Raw genomic sequence first — 19,444 nt, 5'->3', positions numbered from 1 at the left:
AAGCACAGCGTGCAGCGTCCGTGGTGGAGGACAGGTGGTTCTGAGGGGACTGGCTTCCGACTGGAAGCCGCAGGAGGAGGAGGACCCCAGGAGGGTGGGAGGCTGGGAGCCCCTGGGGCCAGGGGAGGGCCGAGCACCGAGGTCCCTCACGTCCTGGCAGGAAGGGCCACGCTGTGCAATGTGTCCCCTTGAAACGAGACCACTGGGGACCCCACAGGGCAACTTAAGAAAGAAAAACCACACACCAACTTATAAGGACACACGCACCTAGAAAGACTACACTTTGTGCTTTTTTTTCACTTCTGGTACTAACTACATGGTCCCTGGAGAAACTCTGGAAAATACGGAAAAGTGGACAAGAAAATTAAAAACCCCTATCATTCCAACACTCAGAGGTACAATTTACACTTTTGACTGTTCTTTTAAAACATTTCACACATGGTTTTCATAGACATTTTCAACGTTTATCGCACTGTTTTGGAACTTGCTTTCTTTTCACCTGACCACATAACAAATATTTCTGCACCAAACACGTTGAAATGGCACGTGGCCTCCCATTCTGTTGGCGGCCTCCATTTAGCTCACAAGCCCTGGACCTGCCCGATGTAGTGGACAGGTGCTCCTGAGCCACGTGTGCGTGCCCTGCAGGTACCAGGTACAATAAGTCCCCTACACATGAACGAGTTCCATTCCAAGAGCGCGTGTGTACGTCCACTTTGTTCATAAGTCCAACAAAGTCAGCCCAGGCCCCCGACGAACACGATCGGCTATACCATACTGTACTATAATAGGTGTATAATACTTTTCACACAAGTAATACATAAAAACAAACACAAACATAAACATTTTTAACCTTACAGTACAGTACCTTGAAAAGTACAGCAGTACCAGCTCCATCACCTCTGGTTTCACGCTTGCTTCCGGACACCCTGGACGTGAAGTAAAGAGGCTGCACTGCTGTACTCTCTAGGGTGCTGCACAGTAAAGTACACAAACCACAGCCATGTGCAGAGAATGCCCACACGTGACGATGTATGCCAGACACGTGAACGAACGCGACTGGACATGTGAATGCACGTTTGCATCTTTGGAACTTTGCAACTGGAAGATTCGTGAGTATTACAGTGGACTTACTGTACACGGTGAGGCCCAGCGCCTGTCTTCAAGGAGTTTCTTTTGGGGAAGAAAATTAATGAACAGGCAACTACAACAAAGAACAGCCAGTGTCATACTACAGACACAGCACGTACACATCTAAGCCTTGACTGATGTTTTCAAGAAATACAATTCATGTTTTCTTTCACAGCATAATTTTCATTTTAGCTCTTTCTCCGCCAGAGACATTCAGTCTCAGTTCACTTTGGCTCACTCCCCTTCCCTGGAGGTGGCACTGAGTGTGGTGCTGTCCCTGTGGTCCAGGTGGTTGGGGGCAGCGGGAGGCCGGGGTGCTTGGCCTCAGCCTGGTCTGCGCGCGGGCACAGCCCCCGCCTCGGAGCCTGCGCGCCCTGCCCCTCCAGCAGCTGCTCTCAGGTGACGCCCCGGAGTCTCTTTCCAGGCCGCGGAGCCCAGCTCTCCCTCACCTGGGAGCCGCTGGCAACTGCACACGCGCTTCCGCGGCACCTTTATCTCGTCTGCTGAGAGTCCAGAAGGGCTGAAGGGGGCGATCTTTACGAAACTCCCAGTTTCCTTCCGTCCTCTCTTTCCTCACGAAGAACCCGTGTTTTCGGAAGACAAGAGCCACGTTACCCTCCTTCTGCCCTGGGAATGAGCGGGGGGTCGGGGGGCGGTACGTAGAGGGGGCACGTCTTCAATATTTCAACCGGGCTTCACGGAGCCACACAGAGGGGGTGACCAGGAAGCCTCCCTGGGCGTGAAGAAATGCCTCCAGAAAGGGGTGCCGTCAGAGCTGGGACCCGGTGGAGGAACGGGGTGGCCCGGTGGCAGCAGGAGAAGTCTTCCAGGAGAGAAGAGGTGCCTGGGGGCCCGGCGGCTGCTCAGGAGCACCGAGGGGACGCGAGGGGTCGGTGAGACATGAAGACAGAGGTGTTGGATGACCTGCTGATTCTCCTCCAGAGGAAGGTTGCTGTGGAAACCTGACCCAGAAGCAGAGGACATGGGAGGCAAAGATGTTTTGTTTGCTGGGACGATTCTCTGTGAAGCCATCGTGATGCCACGCCAGTGGGAAAGGGGGGAGCCGAGAATGGTAATTTCTAAAGAAGCGAAGTAACAGATTCCAAACTTCTGACCATTCATTCAAGGACTGGGATAAGATGAACTCGATAATATATTCTGCCAGGTGCCTGCTGCCTGCCAGGTGCCGGTCCTCCAGGAAGTCTCCGAGGACAGCCATGGGCCGCATGCTGTCCCCTGGGGGACGGGGTCACTGAAAGAGTTCCTGGTTCTCCAGGTGCCTGTAGCAGCGTAGAATTCACAACTCTGCTCTAATTCAGAGGATGTTCGGGGTTAGTTTAGGTATCGTCTCTCCTAGGAGAAGATGACCTAGTGTCACCCAGGAGTCTCTTTCCAAAGAGATGACGGGGGTGGGGGGTGATGGTTTCCCCGGCAGAGGCTTGCTCTGCTCAGGTACTTCATGGGAAAGGGTGTACTTGTCGAGGAAACCAAATCCAGTACAGACAGACCTGCTCTGTGTGTGAAGAAAGGCTTACAAATGCGGTACCTGACAGAGGTGTGGACTTACTTGAGAACACATTCAAGGGCACAGACTCCCTTTACACCCTCTTTCAGGGGTACTGAGTCGATAGATCATTTGACTACAGCCTGCTGTGATCCTAACTCACGTCCGTCCACACTTTCTGAGCAGGCAGAGCCCCCCGAATCAGTGTAATAGCTTCATTTCCCTCATTTCTATTTGGTTATCACTTGGCACATCCAAAATTATTCTTCTCTAACATTCCAGCTCCTGGATGCAGAGTTCAAACACTTCTGACAGCTCCACACGCTCTTTGGCTGCGAGGATTTTAACAGCACCGCCAGCGAGCAGGAGCCGGCGGGCTGGAGGCCGGGTCACAGCAGCCGCAGCCGCGGGAGCGGGGCGCACGGCCTCCGGGGATGCGGTTCCGTCTCACCTGTGCTCCCCACTCACGCGCTCTTGTCATTTTCCACGTTCAGGCTGCGGGTGAACCCACACCCCGTTCCCCTTAGCAACCGTGACAGAATCGAAGGGAAGCTTGACCCAGTGTCCTCGGCTCTGCAAGACCTTGTGAGACGCGGCCGAGGGTCGTCCCTGCTCCGCTTAGACGGAGCAGGAGGGCAGGCGGCTGCTCGGTGCTGGGACACGTGTGGCAAGGTTTTTTAAACACGCTGAGCGCTCTGAGATCTGATTTTAGGGAGGCCCAGAGCAACCAGGAAGGAAGCAGGCTGCCAAACACAGAAGAAGAAGGAAGTATTTGAAAAGCTATCAAGATGAGCGTTTAATAGCACACACAGCCCAAAACAGATTACTTTTTAAAAAAGTCTTTATTTATCAAGTATCTAAAACACAACGTTATCACAAATATCAATCTGCTTTGAAAAGCGATTTACAACAGATTTTATGACACAATTATGTACAACTGCCTGAGGGACGTCAGCCTGGGGCCCCAGAGGCGGGGCGGTGAGAGGGACCAGCCCCGGTCGGCGTGAGGTCTGGGGAGCCGCCTCGTCCCCTCCACCTGCAGAGTGCGACGTGGGGCGCGCCCACCACCCGTCAGATCCCTGTCTCCTCCAAGAATCGAGGTCAAAACGTGAGTTTCCCCGGAGGAGGCTGGCCTGTCTCTTCTGCCTTCGGCTTACGCCACACACGTGCCTTCCTAACAGCCGTGAGAGGAGACACTAGGAAAACGGACCTTCCCTGCACTCATGTGACGGCTCCCCCACAGCAGTGGACACGGGTGCACGGGGCCCCCGCACAGACACGGGTCCAGCTCTGAGACGGGGCCATGAAAAAGGCAAGTTGCAGAACGATGCCTGTGGCAGGACGGCCCAACAGTGACATGTGAATCAGCACACACCACTTAGGGACACACATGATAAAAAATAGAGAGCTTAAGGGAGCTCACCACTGCCAGAGAAGCACTCACATGGGGAGAAAGCGGAGAAACGCAACCAAGAGAAATGCAAGAGCGGGGCTGAACTGGGTCTGGAATTTTACTAAAAAAAAAAAAAGACTCGTGCCAAAAAGAAAAAAGGCCTTCGCTGCTGCAGCCTTCCCTGGGGGTGCAACCCCATCACCAGCCTTGCGGGCAGACACAAGCCCACGTCAGACCTGCACCAAGGCTCACGGTGACACGGGAAGAAAATCCTGTTCACACCTGCGCCCCACGGTGCCACTCTGCTCGCAGCCAGCGCAGGTGACGGCCACAGTGCCGGGGGCTGTCGTGCTGGCAGATGGCGGGTTCTCCCCCAGCGGAGCCGCCTCTCCAGCTCAGACGCAGCTGTCTTGCTGGGCTCCCTGCACGCTGACTGAGGGGCTTCCAAAGCCTTGGTTTAAACAGCTTCCCACAGTGTTCCAGAAGGCATCGGTTACTACCCATGGTGTCACTAAATCTCAAGAACAGGAAATAAGCCAGGAACGCCCCTGTGACCTACACGTTCTTCTCCTGAGAACCTGAAAGCTCCTTTGAATCATGAGGGCCTAAACTCTATGAGCATCTTCCGCTGAGAGCAAACTAAGCTCCGGTTTGCTGAGCCCACTGTCAAGGAAGGAGGCCCCTCCGCGAGGTCCTGAGAGGACGGTCAGGACCCTTCCCCCAGACCGTTTCACAACCAGTCCCTCTAACACCTCAGGCTCTGGATCCCTCAGAACTGCAGAGGCCGCCGTGTGTCTGTGGAGGCGGGAAGCGGCCTGGCCCAGACCAACCGCATTTTCCAGAAGATGTAACCCCAGTGTCAAGCAGCTTAATGTTCGAAAAGGGAGAAGAAGGAAAGGGTCCACAGCAGTGACTGAAACTGAGTGTCTACCTGGAGAGCCAGGAGGACAGCACAACCGCGCAGGGGGCTTGGGGTCCATGCCTGGGGCAGGGGCCACACGGCTGTTCCCAGCGGCTCCTCATCCGTCTCCCCCTTGGGATAATGTACCCCAAATACCGCATCTATAAGATGCATACGTCACTGCAGCCCACGGAGTACAATCTACCGTCCAGACGTGCTCATTCCGCGTGGCTAACGAACACCTTAGACTGTGCTGACGACCTCGAGGTGTATCCTGCAGCTGCACCTCCAAGCAGCACAGCTGATCGCACCGCTGGGTGAACAGAGCACTGCGTACAAGGCAGTGCACACAGGACCCCTGAGTTTTCTCAAGATTACGTATACTTATTGAAAGGTAAAATGTGCTTGAAGAATCAAACTTTTCTTGTGGACATCTCTAGGTAGGAGGATTTGGGCTGGAAAAAAGGAAGATTTGCTTTAGTTTTTGCCCTTTAATACTGTTTACCCTTTCTGTAGTTAATGTGTATTATTATATCCCTAAAAACGTCTTCAAGAAAGAAAGAAAGACGGAAGGAAGGAAGGAAGGAAGAAATGATATTCTCAGTTCTCATTGCCGTTGGATAAAAGCTACCATCTGTCTAATGCAAGTTTGTTGAATGAGTTAAAAATATAGACTAGAATAAGAGAACTTCAAGTCCTGTGCTGAGCCTAAAAGTAATTGCAGTTATTTTCTAGTACAACAAAAATTCAGCAGCTACATCAGTCTAAATGTCTCTACTTTTCCAGAAGGGACAACAAATAAATGATCAGGTTTACTTAAGCAAGTGGAGATCTTAGTGCTTCTATAAAAAGCGGTATTTGGGAAAAGCCCACTCATTTTAAGGCCCTGTCAAACCGTCACTGGCATGAGGAAGCGTATAATATACAAAATAAGCAAAAACAGCTCCCTGAGCCTGCAATTACTCAATCTCAGAAGCCTGTCCTCCCTTCCCTTCAGGGCTCACCACCGGGACAAGCAGGGGCTCCTCCTCTTAGTGTTGCCGTGGTAACTGGTCGCCTAACAAACAAGCAGGACAAGAGGGGAAATGTTGACTCAAAAATACATCTTTAGTACTTGAATTGTTGACGTGTCTCTCTTTTTGTTGTTGTCTTTAAGAAAAAGTTTTAGCAGTCATTTCTATAGGATGAGAGACAAAAAGACAATCATATCTTGTCATCAGTGGACTAAATGCTCTACTCAGGGCAGCCCTAATGCTTTTGGCTCAAGAGACGGCGAGGTGGATGGGGCTGGGGGTGCCACCCTGCAGGGGGAGCCCCCAGGGCTGGGTCTGCGTCGCTCTATCAGCAGGCGTTTCCCGCGGAGCAGCCGTCCACAGGTGCTGGTACATGTCTCCCTCCCTGAGCGGAAGAGGGGCACGTGGGCATCTTCCTGGCCTCCATAGTGGTCAGAACTGAGGCGCAGGTTTCTCAGTCTTCACTCAAGAAAGAGTCCACATCAAAGTGGAGAAGCCTTTTCAGTCAATTGAAACACACTGTTGCGAGTTTTCACATTACCACCGGGGCTGACAGAGGACCCCAATGCCATTCCTCCTTCTGAGGAAAGCTCCCTCTGTCAGCTAGACGGAGATGAGTTTCTACGTGTCTCCTCCGGGGTGGGAGCGAAGCCCCAGTTTGCATACTCCTCAAGAGGCGACGTCGGGGTCCAGTCAGCTCTCCTCCACGTCGGGTATTTACAATGAAGCAACGTCTCTGGCCTGGCGTCCTCACTCCTGGATGGAGGAGTGGCGGACGGGCCTGTGGAAATCCTCGGGGCCGCTGACGTGCTCGGGCAAGTCGTAGCCCCTCAGGAAATGTCCGCTGTTTTGCTGAGCGAAATAATACAGCTGCCTGGCTAGTAGCGGTTCAACCTTTAGTGGAAGATTGAAAAAAGGCGTTACTGAGCTCTTGTTTCTAACACCCCACAACGGCGCTCCCATCTGAGGGTACGGGCGAGCCTAAAGGCAGGTGCGACGACCCAGCGACGCGGGTCACGTCGGGAGCCTGCGGGAGAACGGACGCTCTGTGCGTCCTCACGTACACCACCCCATGAGCAGGATCTACTTCGTCCTGCGTTTCCGCTGACGGGGAAAGTAAAGACGTTACTTCTAAACCAACGGCGGCTTGAAATGTACGTTAAACTAGGACTGAATGAAGCAAGTCGAGTAAAGTGACCGAATGAAAGGTACGTTTAAGGTAATCGGGTCATTTAGGCCAATGGATTTATTTTTCCACAGCTGCAGTTTGACAGCAACGAGAGGCTCAACGATTTACAATGCACGCATGACCTGGTAATCTGTATATTTCTAAACCAAAGACAAAAGAAAAACAGAAGGCAGCAAAAGCAAACCACAGCAAGACGGCTACTGCGGAACAAGAGAAGGTCACGGACCCCAGAGGCTTCTAGTCTGGTTATCAGTGGGAACCATATTCACCAAAAAGGATCCAACATTCAGCTCTTCCCTGAATTTACGGCGTCTGAGAGAACCGAATGCTTCCAGCCAATCAGTTGTGTTATTAAATTGAGCTTTGATGTTATTTGGCACATAATGACTTAAGCATAACTCCTTTGAAGTAACTGATGTAACCTGAATCATAATAAAAGGAGCAGGACTCCTGGGTGCACACGAGTCCGTCCTCCATCCACCTGGGCTCAGGGTGCCCTCTGGGGCCTCGTCCTCACCAACCCGGGCCGGTGCGGCCACGCCCCGAGGCTCAGAGGAGAGGCTCCCCACCGCCTTCGGAGCGCTTATTCACCAGGGCCGAGGTTATTGAGTCCTTTGACAGTTACTCACAAGAATAAATTATTATATCACTAACTCTATCGATCACTGGAGAAACCATCAGAAAACTAAAGTTTACGGGGACTGTATTTCTCTTTCTTGGTTGGTTTTTTTTTGATTTTATAACCAAGAAGCAGGGGTCTTGTGTTTAAGATTAGATAGTGTTTTATTTCAGATTTCAATAATCAGTATTAACATTATCGGAATTAAAATCTGACCTGAATGCTGTTATTATTTGGTAGAACTTTCTACCTCTTGCAGGCACATGGTGGTGCAGAGTACTCAGATTTCAAATTCAAAAATCTTAAGTATTCAAAACTGTTTTCTGTGGCAAATGAATGCTAAATGTTATCTACCTAAACCTTTTTCTTTCTTTTTTTGTGAAGGATGTGTACTTGGCACAGGTGAACCGTCTTAGACTCTGCTGGAGAACAGGACCACGGCCTGGGCTACCTGAAGTTCTTGTGAGATTTTCCTCCCCCAAATAGCACACGGCCCTGCTTCCGATAATTAAATAATTTCTAAAAATCCAGAAATAAAAGAGGATCGGGGGTGGGGGGACACTTGGAGGGACCTACAAAATACGCACGTCAGTGGACAACTTCCCATTTGGGAGAAGCTTCCCCTTCAAGTGAAGATCACTTAGGTGGCATTTTAAAAGCAATATTAAATGTGAAGAATTTTAAAGGGCGGCTTTTAGATCATCCTTTAAACCCCTATAAAATGGAAATAGGACAATTTCCTTGAGAAATAAAAAAGATGGGACAGACAAAGCCCAGGGCTGGAGGTCGCCCGGTGGTGGTGAGTGACGTCCGGGGCTGGGAGGCACGTGGTCTTGGCCTGCGCTCCTGCAAGCTCACTGGACACCCTCCCTCCCTCCACCCCCTCTGCCCAGATCCCTGGATACTTCCTTCTCGTCTGAATTTCTGTAAATGGGGCCCTGCCCCTGATGAAGGTCAGGGAAACTCAACCACCCAAAGGCGACGAGACACTCACGTGAGCAGTGATGAGCTTCCGTTGCCTCTGGGGGTCTGGAAACTCCTCCCCGAAGCACAGAGTCACCTGGAACCGCGGCAGGGGCCGGCCGTGGTGGGCGAATGCCTGCAGCTCTGCAGAGACCACGAGAGAAACCGCTCAGACCCCCACGTGCTGGACGCAGGCTGGGGGGGCCAGAATGGGGGTGGGGGGGACCGGACACAGGCGTGCACGTGTGTGTTCACACGTGTCTCTCCCGAGGGCCCCGCTTCACTTCAGGGGTCTCACCCGAAGAGGGGAACCTTGCTTGGCAGCCTTGGAGCCGTGAGGAGGCAGAGGTGACAGAAAGGAGTGAGGAGGAAGAAGAGGAAACGGAGCCATGTTACACAGAAGAGAAATCTGCTTTTTAAAAAGTCAGAATTTTGTGACTTAATCCAGGATGACTTGAAAGCCTCATCTCAGGACTAGCACAGCACCTGCGCGCCCCACGCCCCCACGTGACCTGGGCACTGCAGAGAGCGCCTGACGTCACCTCGGAGACGGAGCCGGTTACCGGCAGCCGCGACCGAACCGTGGGACGCGGAGCTACTTCTCTCTCGCCGTGGACTTGAGACGGGAGGGCGGCCCTGCAGGAAGCGCTGGGCCCACGTGCGTGGGTGCGCGTCCCGAAGGCACCCACGTTCACCCTGCCTGTCTGGAGGCATGTGCCTCGCTGTCCGGCTCACCCTCTAGGGGCGAGTGTCAGGTGCCCAGAAGAAACACGCTTGCGCAGCCACTACCCGTCCGCAGGGCTGCGGCTGCTGCCTTATCACATGTGCACCGCGGGCTCCGCGGGGCTGTCCCCAGCCGGCTGCAGGTCCTGAATGGGTAGATATCAAAGATTTCCACTGTTCTCTTCAACTGAAGAAAGGTTTCTAGCTAACTCACTGGACCATTGACTTCCTGCTTTTTTTTTCTTCCAGAATTCAAATCAAACCTAACCGACTTCAGCAGAACGTGTGCAAGGCTTCCACACTGCGAGGTGGGAGGCAGGAGGCGACGCCCACGCCAGCCACGTTGGCGCAGTTCTCTGAAAAAGTCAGCTGAGGCGCCTGGCAGCTCGAGAACGTTCGCGGGAATCCCTGACTGTAGGGGAGGGCCTGTACAGCTGCAGCTTCTAAGTTCACAGTTTCCTCCTTGAACCTCAGCAAACACGTCAAGATAAGAGGCTGCACTGGGCCCAGAGGAAGGAGCAAAACCAAAGCAGCTGTCGGTCCCAGACAAGTACGAAAGGAGGGCATGGCCCCAGGAGGCCGGCGGCCAGCATCCCGCCCCTTCCCCTGGGATGAAGCCGCCGCCCTGCTGTATCTTCTGAATCCGAGAGCCACCACCTGGGAGGAGGTCCAAAGCCAGGGCTCTCTCAGACCCCGCCGCAGACCCCAGAGGTGCGGCTCTCAGCTCCTCCTCAGGCCCCACCGCGGTCCGCGTGCGGGGCCCCGGGACAGACAGGGCGGTCCAGCCAGAGGCGGCGTGTCCGGGTCGGGGAGGGGCCGCCGGGGGATCCGGGGCTCAGCGCGCCTCTTCCCCTGTCTCTGGGGGAGGGTTAGCTGCCCAGTGACACGTGTGTTTGGGCAGCAAAGGAGCATCTGGAGAGCCTAAGCGAACGTGGGCCACTGGAGCCCCGAAGGCTGAGTGAGCGTCTTGGTGGTGGAGCACACAGGCGCTTTGGGCTTCCCGTGAATTGACTCAAGGAGCAGCTTCAGGGAAGAGAGAGGCCTGCGAAAGCCTAAAGACACAGTGTGTTTCTGAAGGAGGCGCTTACACAGGAAAAGTCAAGGATGAGGTCGAGGAAGGGTGGCAGGAACCAGCAGGGAGGAGCCTTCTCCGTCCAGAAGCAGCATCGTGAACGGGGACGGCTAAGTGGACCCTCTGGACAAGCCTCCACCAGAAGGTGGCCGGAGGTCTTACAAAAGCCAGCCCGGGGCTGATTCAATTGTCATGAAATCAAAACTAGGAAAACAAAACCTACTGGTTCTGGAGAAGATGGTTTGAAACCTAGAAATAACTGAAAGCCATCTCATAATTTCCCCTCTGCAAAATCAGTTCAACACACTTGCCTGGGGTCGCACCTGCTTGGGAGGCTGCTGCTGAGGTCCGGCGTACCTCACAACCACAGACGCTAACAGCGTACTTAGAACTTCGTGACTTTTCTAGGAACCTTAAAAGAGCTGAAACATCAGCCGACCTGCTTGCTGAGATCACACTTGCCAGTAAATACGAACCTTATTCGTTGATGAGTACTGGAGGAATCCCAGCATTTCAAGATCTCAGCCTGAACCGCAGCCCCCCCTGATCACCTCCCACCTCTTCACAACCCTCTGCTGACGGGGTGACAGGTGAACCAACAGGAGACCTATACTGGGATCACACCCGGTGGGCTCAGGGGTCCACAGAAGGAAGACCTGCTGGGAGGGACCTGCTGCCTTTGACCCCCGTGGCAGGCGAGCCCACCAGCTCCACCCTCCCCAAACCTCGCAGGTACGGCCGCCCGGGTCCGATAGAGATGCACCAGCGTACCTGATAAAAACTGCTGTGTGTCAAAGAGCTTGCAGGTCTGGTCTCTCTCCAGCTTGTTGGGCCGCTCGCTGCACAGGGCCAGGGGCCCGTCCCAGTAGATCCTGCTCTGGCAGAGTCTCTTGGCGTAAAGCCCGTCGGGGGCCATCCAGAGGACCACTCCCCTTTCCAGGTGGCTCAGCAGCTTCTCGATGTTCTTCCTCTGGCCGTTGTCCTCCGGGTAGGGAAAGAGGACCTGGTCAAGGCTGCTGGCATCATAGGTGTGGCCGTGGGAGATCCGGCAGCCCTCCGGGCTGGACGTGGTCAGCTCCTTCACCAGGATTTCCCGGTAGTACAGGCAGATGTGGAGCCGACAGTCTGCAAACACAGAGCTGTCGGGGTCAGTGCTAAGGAGCCAAGGTGCTGGTACCCACATGATGCCAAACGACTGCCCAGAACCAAGTGTCCTTGGTGGGACGCTCGTGAGACGGGGCCCGGGGGCCAGACGCTGCGAGGCCTTACGTTCCCCCCTGGAGACCTCGCCCGGTGGTGGAGAAGTTCTGGGAGAGTCTGTGTAACGCTCTCCAACTCGGCATTTTCCAAGTGTCTGGGACTCGGAATTTGGGGGTGCACGATGGTGGTGACAACACTCACATCCGATACCCTGAGTCGTGCGCCACCAAACAAATATCCGTCTTAAGCACAGCAATCAGCCTCGATTTTGGAAGAAGTAAACCCGAAGTTCAAATAATTTCTAACACTAATGGTGTTTCAGAATGAAAGCAAACATGTCCCCATATCCAAAACTACCCCCAAAATATCAACATGATACCATTTATGTAAAAAAATATACACATACACTTACAAGTACACACTGACGTTTCGGGAAGGATAAGCCTTGACGGTGGTCTCTGGGTGGCGGGAGTATGACGTTTTTATTTTCCATTTGTTGCTTTCTGATTTTTAAATTATTTTTCCACTGTGTATGTACTGCTTGTATAATAAAATCACCTTGTGAGGGAAACGTCCCAAGCGTAAAGTCTGCTGAGACCCGCTTCACTTTGTGTTTGAGTCTGAGGCTGGCTCAAAAACTGCACTTCTCGAACACTAAACAAGATGAACTCATTTCTGAAATATTGCTGATTTTAGAAGCTTCTTTAAAATCCGACCCATGGGCAAAAAGGACCAAGCCAGGTTTGCCAAGGGCCCCCAACCTGACCGCCAAAGGGCTTCCCGAGAAGCAAAGGTGCCCACTGTAACCGCGTGGGGCTCAAACGCAAGCAGGCGGCAGTCCTCTGACACACGGGCAAGGCTGGTAATTTATCTGCACTGCACGCACCCAGAGAAACCCACAAAAGCCTCTCATTCCTCAAGGGTAGGTTCTGAGACTCAGACAACCCACATCACTGCCTCAAGCCTCCCCTGCGACTCCTGCGCTGTGAACTCCGAGCAGTGGGTGTCGGCCACTCGAGGTTTCCTTTCACTGCACGTCATCAGAAATCACGAGGTCACAGGGATATAAATAGCTGTTTATTTCCTACTCTTCAGGCACCCACACAAGTCTTAGGTGCTCAAGAAAAGGGTTTGAAAGTTTCTAAAAACAAACGGGCCTTCCTGCTCAGAACCCTCTCCTCCCTCCACCGTCCAGGAGCATCTAAGAAGAGAGGCGGCAAGCCTCCTTCAGAACCTCGTGAGGGAAAAGGGCCCAACCGCCGGCCCAGCTCCCCTGGGCGCAAGGAAGGGCCCGCAGCGCCCCTCTCCTGAAACCTGGGGAACTCAGCTTATATTTTCTGTTGCTGATTTTCAGAGAGGCTGGGGGCAAGGTGAGACTCCTGAAGCTCAAGCAGTTCATTTTTAAGATATGCACATCTCATCTTACAACAGTCCAAACATCACCTAAAAAATACATACACACACACCACACGTGCTCAGCAAACCTCAAGGTGTCTTCCCCGAAACAGGCGGGACCGCTGAGGCGGCGCCTCCTTGAGGGGCGAACCCCTAAAAGCCAGATCTGAGCCGCGCGGGCCTGCGAGCCGGGCCGCGTTGGGAGGAGGCGCAGACGCTCAGGGCTCAGGCTCCGCGCGCCACGCGGAGGAAGCGCCGGGCACCAGGGTCCCAGGAAGCCGGCGGGGACGAGGGGCGCCCGCGCGGCCCTGGGACCCTGCGCACCTCCAAGGCCGGAGGGGGCCCTGGAGCGCGTCCCCGGACCCGCGCGGCGCCCCACACGCCTCGGCCCGGAGCGGCCCGCGCAGGCGGGTCGGGACCGGGGCCCGGCCTCCCGGGGCTCGCGCGCCGACCCTGGAAGCCACCCAGAGGTGAGGGGACCCTCGCCGATGCCGCCTCCGGGGCCCCACTCACCTGAGAGGGCCAAGGCTTCGGCAGACCTTATGCTTGGCTCTATGGGGATCCCGGGGGCCTGGGACTCGGGCGGGGCACAAGCATAAAAGGTTCCTGTCACCTGGCAACCTGCGTTTGCAAATAGAAATCAGATGCGTCTAGACAGAGTCCGCCCGATGCGGAGGGAGGCGGCCTCCCCCTGACGTGTGGCCCGCCAGCCCCTGGGGAGGGCCTGGGCCCCCCGAGAGGCAAACGCGCTGAGGCCGCGTCGGGAGACCCGAGGTCGAAGGAGGAAGCAGGCTTTCCCCAGCCGGGAGGGAAGGCGGAGTCGCCCTCCGTCGTTCTCTCCCCGCTTCCCTCCCCTCCTTCTTTCCTTCCTTCCTTGTTTGTTAGGTAACACCGCCAGGGCCTCACACCATTACCCTGGGTGCGCGCGTGTGTGCGCGCGTGTGCGCGCGTGTGTGCGCTGAGAACATCGAAGACCTACTCTGCTGGCAACTTCCAACACAACAGAGCGCTGCCGACTGCGCCTGCCGGGCCGAGGCCCCAGGCCTCAGGCGTCCTGTCATTGGAGTCTGCGCCCTTTGAGCAGCCTCCCCCCGCACCTGCTGCGCACGCTGCCTGAGGCTCAGCGACAGCGTGATTCGCCCGTGTCCGCACCGCGAGCTCGCGCAGAGCTGTGCGCCCGGTCTCCCTGCGTGAGCTCTGATGCCCAAGAGCCCGACCAAAACCCTGCTCAGGGCTTGGCCCCTGCTCCTCAGCTGCTGCTTCTGGGTTCAGGAGAAAACGGGACCACGTCTCTTGTTGGCACGGCAGCCGCGTGCTGCATGAAACACTCGCAGAGGAAGAGTGCGTGGCAGAGCCTTGCTGCGCTGGTGCATCGCTTAAGGTCACGTATCTTCCAGGGTGTGCCCCAGGCTGTCCTTTCGCAGCGCTAGGGGCGGCCTCTCCGCCACGCCACCCGTTCGGCAGAGCTGGTACACTGGACCCGAGTCCGAATTCCAAAAGCCCACCCAGCATCCGCCGACTCCCCCACGGCAACGTGGAAAACCCACCTTCGCTGCAAATCACTCTCGAAAAGCTAATAAAACAACTCATAGCTCGTTTGTAAACAAGCCACTCAATACAAATCTTAAATAACGGTATACTTCTTCAATCCCACAAGGCAAGAGTGACGGAGACATGACTGGAAAAGGGAGCCAATACCCCTAGACCATCCAAAACCACCTGTGTGTTGACTGGTTTCAGGATTTTCTATTTAAACAACTAACTCAAAAGCCCTGAAAGCTTGTGTTTTGCGGCACTGAACACACTGGGTGACATTTTCTCTGTACTTAGCGAATCCGTGCTTCTGCTGCGAGATCTCGTCCTGATGTCTGGGGAAGGCCTCCAGGGGACCCCCGGCACCAACACCAGCCAGATGCCCTTTTGAGGAGGCCTTTTATGTTTCCTTCACAGTATCTACTCCTTCCCCTCTTACTCTTGCCTCTAACCCCAGCACTGACTGCCGGGGGCACACCACTGCTTAAGAGAAGCCCAGCAGCTCGACAGTCTCCTGGTGTCCCTGCGGAGGGGGCTCGGGCTCGGTTGCAGGGGGCTGACTTCACAGATGTGAGGACGGGGACAGTCAGCATTAAGGGAGAGTCCAGTCTGCTCTAGGAAGACTGCAAAAGACTGGTTTTTGCCCAAGGTTAAAAATAAAATGTAAGATTATTCAGGGAGGAAGAAACATGTTAACTTATTGAGCAGATAATTTAAAACTTACAGCCAATCCGTCTGAAATCTGACATCCCCTGTCCTACATGGCCAGGCTCTGGGGCCAGGAGATCTGGAGCTGAATCCCAGCCCCTCACTCCCACCGGGTAGCTTGGGCACATTGCTTACATTCTGTAAACTCGCCCCTGTAAAACCCAGGGCTGTTTTCAGGGCCTGGCATGATCCCTGCAACATTTAAATAAGACTCCACGAGGCAGCACCGAGCCTGGGGACCGGCATACGGCAGGCCGGGTGTCTGTGAACCTTGGGGTCCTCCTCTGGGGACCTTCCCTCGCCTTCACCGCAGGTGAGGCCTTTCCCAGCACCTCTGAGGAGGGGAGAGTCGTGGGACTGCCCAGGGCACAGACCAGGAGGGGCCAGGCCCCCTGGCCACAGCAGCTGCCCCTGCACCCTCCTTACCATTTTCACAGGCTGGGCCTTGCCAGTGGTGGCTGCGGGGTCCGAAGGTCACGGGACACTGATACGGGATCTCTGGGTGTGGCTGATCAGGGACGAACTCCCTCCAGCCTCGGTCGTGGGGTGGAATCATGTAGTTGTGAACCTGCTGGAGGAACCAGAGGGGGAGCTGGGGTGGAGAGCGGCCAGCTGGGTGTCAGCCTCGGGGAGTCCCCTAGACTCCTCGAGAACCTCTCGTGTGGCTGGCAGCCAAATCATCTTATCATCCGAAAAGGCCTGGTGGAAGCTCGCCATGAAGAATTAAAAAACACAATGGAGACAGTGTTGGGAAGTGATGATTTAGGTGAAGCTTCATCATATGGTTAAAGCTGGCACCGAAATTACTGCAGGGAAATGTGCCTTCCTTTACCAGCAAAGTGAATAAAACAGAGCTGTAATTCACATCAGAAAAGTCTGCGGGGATCAGCTGCCCTGTGGTTTCACATGATAAAGTCCTGCTTCCAAAATCTTTGACTTCCACAGAACGTCGGTTTCCCAGATTTCGGAGTCAGCGGCAGAAGTCTAACACACCACCCCCCCGTCCCCCTTACTTCAAACCAGCAACACCGGGTGGAAACGGAAACATTCATCGAATGACCTGGGATCTGGTTTGGCAGTTTGACAAACAGCAAACACGGAGTTCTGCTGCTTCTGTCTGCGGGTCTTTCCCACGGTGCGGGGTCTGGCCCAAGTGGCCTCCCACGGATGCAGCCTCCCCTTCTCGAAGCCCTGCCCATCCGGTACCTGAGCCGGGAGTGAGGAGTAAGGGGCCGGCATGCTGTAGGGGTGGCTCATGGGCATCTGCGGGTCCTCCATCGTCAGCTGCTTCGCTCCTGAGTGTTTGCGCAAAAGGGAAACGCAGTGTGAAAAGGGAACTGGCAGGACTTAGAAAAATACCTGAGAGTTTAATTCCTAGAATGCATAACACAGTGTTGACAAATAAGGCATTTTTCTGCAATTCCCGTGGGCAATTATGTGTCCAGGCCGTTAGACTGGTTCCTGCAAGGTCTGACACATGGAGCACAAGTAGGGAAGCAGATGAAGCCCGCGGTGTGATGGGCCTTGTGGCATCGAGGAACCCCCCCCGCCCCAGCAAGACGCGCAGCTAGTGAGGTCACCTCGTGGTCTAGATTCCCGGGCTCTACTCTGACACACGGGTCAGGATCTGGGAAAGTGGGAATCTGAACCCAGTTGACCACGGCACACCCTAAACACCGACACTTCTCTTACTGTGAACGGTAACAACACACACTCAGGAACGCTTCCCTTCCACAGCATGGCTAATCACGAGAGACTGAGAGGTGAGTAAAGCTTCCAGCAGCTCTTCCACCTGGGGCTTGGAAGTCGGACCCACGTCTTAGTAGAGCTAACTGAAACACACACACACACACACACACACACACACACACGGGCGCACACGCAGGTAGAGACTTGGAGTCTGAGACGTTATCCTGCCCTAAAACCGTGAGAATTTCCATTGAAGAACCAGAGAACTTGGGTAAATCGCCCGCTGGGCTTGACCGGGAGGCGGAGGCAGGGACGCTATAAAACGCCACAACCAGAAGAAGGGCCCCTCACAGCGAGACCGTGACTTTGCAGTGTCAGGACGCCCCACCTTTCTTGGCTCCCTCGGGAACGATCCTGTACACTTTGTAGGGGTCCGAGATGTCCAGCTGGCTCCGCTCCACCAGCTCCTCAAAGTCATTGCTCTTGTTCAGGGCACATCGTAAACGTGTCTTCCAGGTAGGGGGGTCTGGCTTGTCGATGCCTTCCCGAAACTTTCCTTTAAATAGCGCCCAAGCCTGGTGGGAAAGAAGAGGGAAAAAGTTTAAAATACAGGTCTTTCAAAAAAGAATCTGGGAATTGTATTTCTAAAGGAAAGTATGATGTTAGGGGCTTCAGATTCACACTGTTGCCCAAAATGTGGGACAGGAAGACATCAGGTGTTTGTAAAAGGTGGGTGAGATTGGAGGACCCCTGGAAATGGCCCCAGCCACCCACCCACCCAAGTGTCTGAGGCAAGCTTGGAAGTAGGGACAGAGCTGTTGGGTGAGGGGCCACCGTAGAGCATCTCTGGACGTCAGAGGATCTGAGATATTCTGCGAGCAAGTTCCCTGAGGAAGTCCCCTTCGCCTGCCCTGCCCACAGGTGGTGGGGCTGGGCGCAAACGCGTGGGGTCACTGGGTAAAGTGCCCGAGGGGGAACTGGTCAGGACAGGGACACACACACAGAGGGCAAGAGAGAAACCCCCAGAGAGAGGCCCGAACAGAGACCCTGAGAGGGAGAGAGACAGAAAGAGGAAGGGAGAGAAACACAAAAGGGGTGGGGATGGGAGAAAGACCCAGAGAAAACTTTCCAGAGGGAGTCAGAGGGAGACAGTGAGACAGGGGGAGAGACACAGACGAAAGGCGCAGAGAGGAGAGTGCAGGCCAGAGAGGGACGTGAGCACAGGGAAGAGTATCCAGAGAGAGATGAAGAGAACAGACCCAGAGGCACAGAGAGCAGACAGGGACAGCACACCCTGGGGGGGGGGGGGGGGGACTCACAGAAGGGGGCCCTGGGACAGACGCGTGTTGGTGAGGAGCGGCCCAGAGGTTCAGGAAGAGGCCCCGCGGAAGCAGAGGGGCAGCCTCGGACCTCGCCTCTCCCTGCGCGCGAGCCTCGGGCATCTGACCCCGGGTACCGCGCGCGCCACGCGCTCAGGCTCGTGGTGGGGGGGGTGGGTCCTCCCTCTGCGAAGTTACCGGAGAGGTGGCGACCCCTCCTCCTCCCAGGGCTTTGGCCCCGGGCCCGCCCCGCCCCGCCGCGCCCCGGCACCTTGAAGAGGGCGGCGTCCTCCTCGCGGTTGTAGTCCTGCTTGCCCGCGTGTTTCCAGGGGATGCGGAAGACGCTCTTCTCCTCGTTCTCCCACACCAGCCCGGGGTACTTGCCGCTGTCGATCTGGTCGATCAGCCACTGGCGGAGCTTCCCGTTGCCGCAGCTCACGGAGCTCATGCCGAACTCGCCGCCCCGGCCGCCGCCGTCCAGGTTCATGCCCAGCGTCCGCTCCTGCGCTCGCCCCGCGCTGCGGGGGGGAGGAGGGCCGCCCTCCCGCGGTGACCACGGGCCCGGGTCTGCGGGGCGCGCGCGCCGTCCCGCCGCCGCCCCGGGGCCCGTCCTCTCCGCGCACCCCCAGGCGCTCCGCTCCTGTCACGCCCCGAAGCCCACGCGCTGCCCGGCCGGCCGGCTCTGGCCTTCGCGCAGCGCTCCCCCTTCCCCACAGCCGGCCGCCAGCACGCGTGGCCCTCCGCTTGCCCCCTCGTGGCCCCCGCCCCCCTGCCCAGGCCCCCCGGCCCAGGTCCCCGCCGCCGGCCAGCCCCGCTCGTGCGCTCTCCCAAGCTCCCGCTCCCTTGGTGGCCCGGCGTGTCTCGCACGCGGGCTCCCCTGCGGCCCATCATTGCAGGCGAGCGGCCTTCTCCGGAACCCGCGCTCTTTGCCCCAGGAAGACCCCGGAGGCCCAGGCAGCTGGCAAGGAGAGGACGGGCCAGGAGCGCGGCCTCGTAGCGGGGCATCCGCGCGCGCCGAGCTTCAGCCCGACCTGGAGGCCGGCCAGGGAGGGCGGGGGCGGTGAGGGTGCCGGGGAGGGCGAGGGGTCGCGG

The 19,444-nt window shown here is 55.8% G+C and overlaps 1 protein-coding gene across 3 annotated transcripts; it reads right to left on the bottom strand.

Moving 5' to 3' along the window:
• Nucleotides 1-3,599: 3,599 nt before the first annotated feature.
• On the bottom strand, nt 3,600-19,005 carry IRF4 (interferon regulatory factor 4). Of its 3 annotated transcripts, none has more exons than XM_057700623.1 (8): nt 18,624-19,005; nt 17,422-17,608; nt 16,551-16,639; nt 15,771-15,915; nt 13,617-13,724; nt 11,280-11,633; nt 8,745-8,857; nt 3,600-6,836 (listed from the first exon to the last, which is right to left on the bottom strand). In XM_057700623.1, the coding sequence occupies exons 1-8, from the start codon at nt 18,837-18,839 to the stop codon at nt 6,693-6,695; spliced, it is 1,356 nt and encodes a 451-aa protein (XP_057556606.1). In that variant the 5' UTR covers nt 18,840-19,005; the 3' UTR covers nt 3,600-6,692. The 3 variants fall into 3 exon arrangements, with proteins under 3 accessions (XP_057556606.1, XP_057556607.1, XP_057556608.1); XM_057700624.1 differs by having other exon boundaries at nt 15,771-15,912; XM_057700625.1 differs by lacking the exon at nt 13,617-13,724.
• Nucleotides 19,006-19,444: the final 439 nt, after the last annotated feature.

The sequence above is a fragment of the Hippopotamus amphibius genome, chromosome 11 (assembly GCF_030028045.1).
Source record: "Hippopotamus amphibius kiboko isolate mHipAmp2 chromosome 11, mHipAmp2.hap2, whole genome shotgun sequence".
In the NCBI taxonomy this organism is placed as follows: Eukaryota; Metazoa; Chordata; class Mammalia; order Artiodactyla; family Hippopotamidae; genus Hippopotamus; species Hippopotamus amphibius.
This window is presented reverse-complemented; position numbering and strand designations above follow the sequence as displayed.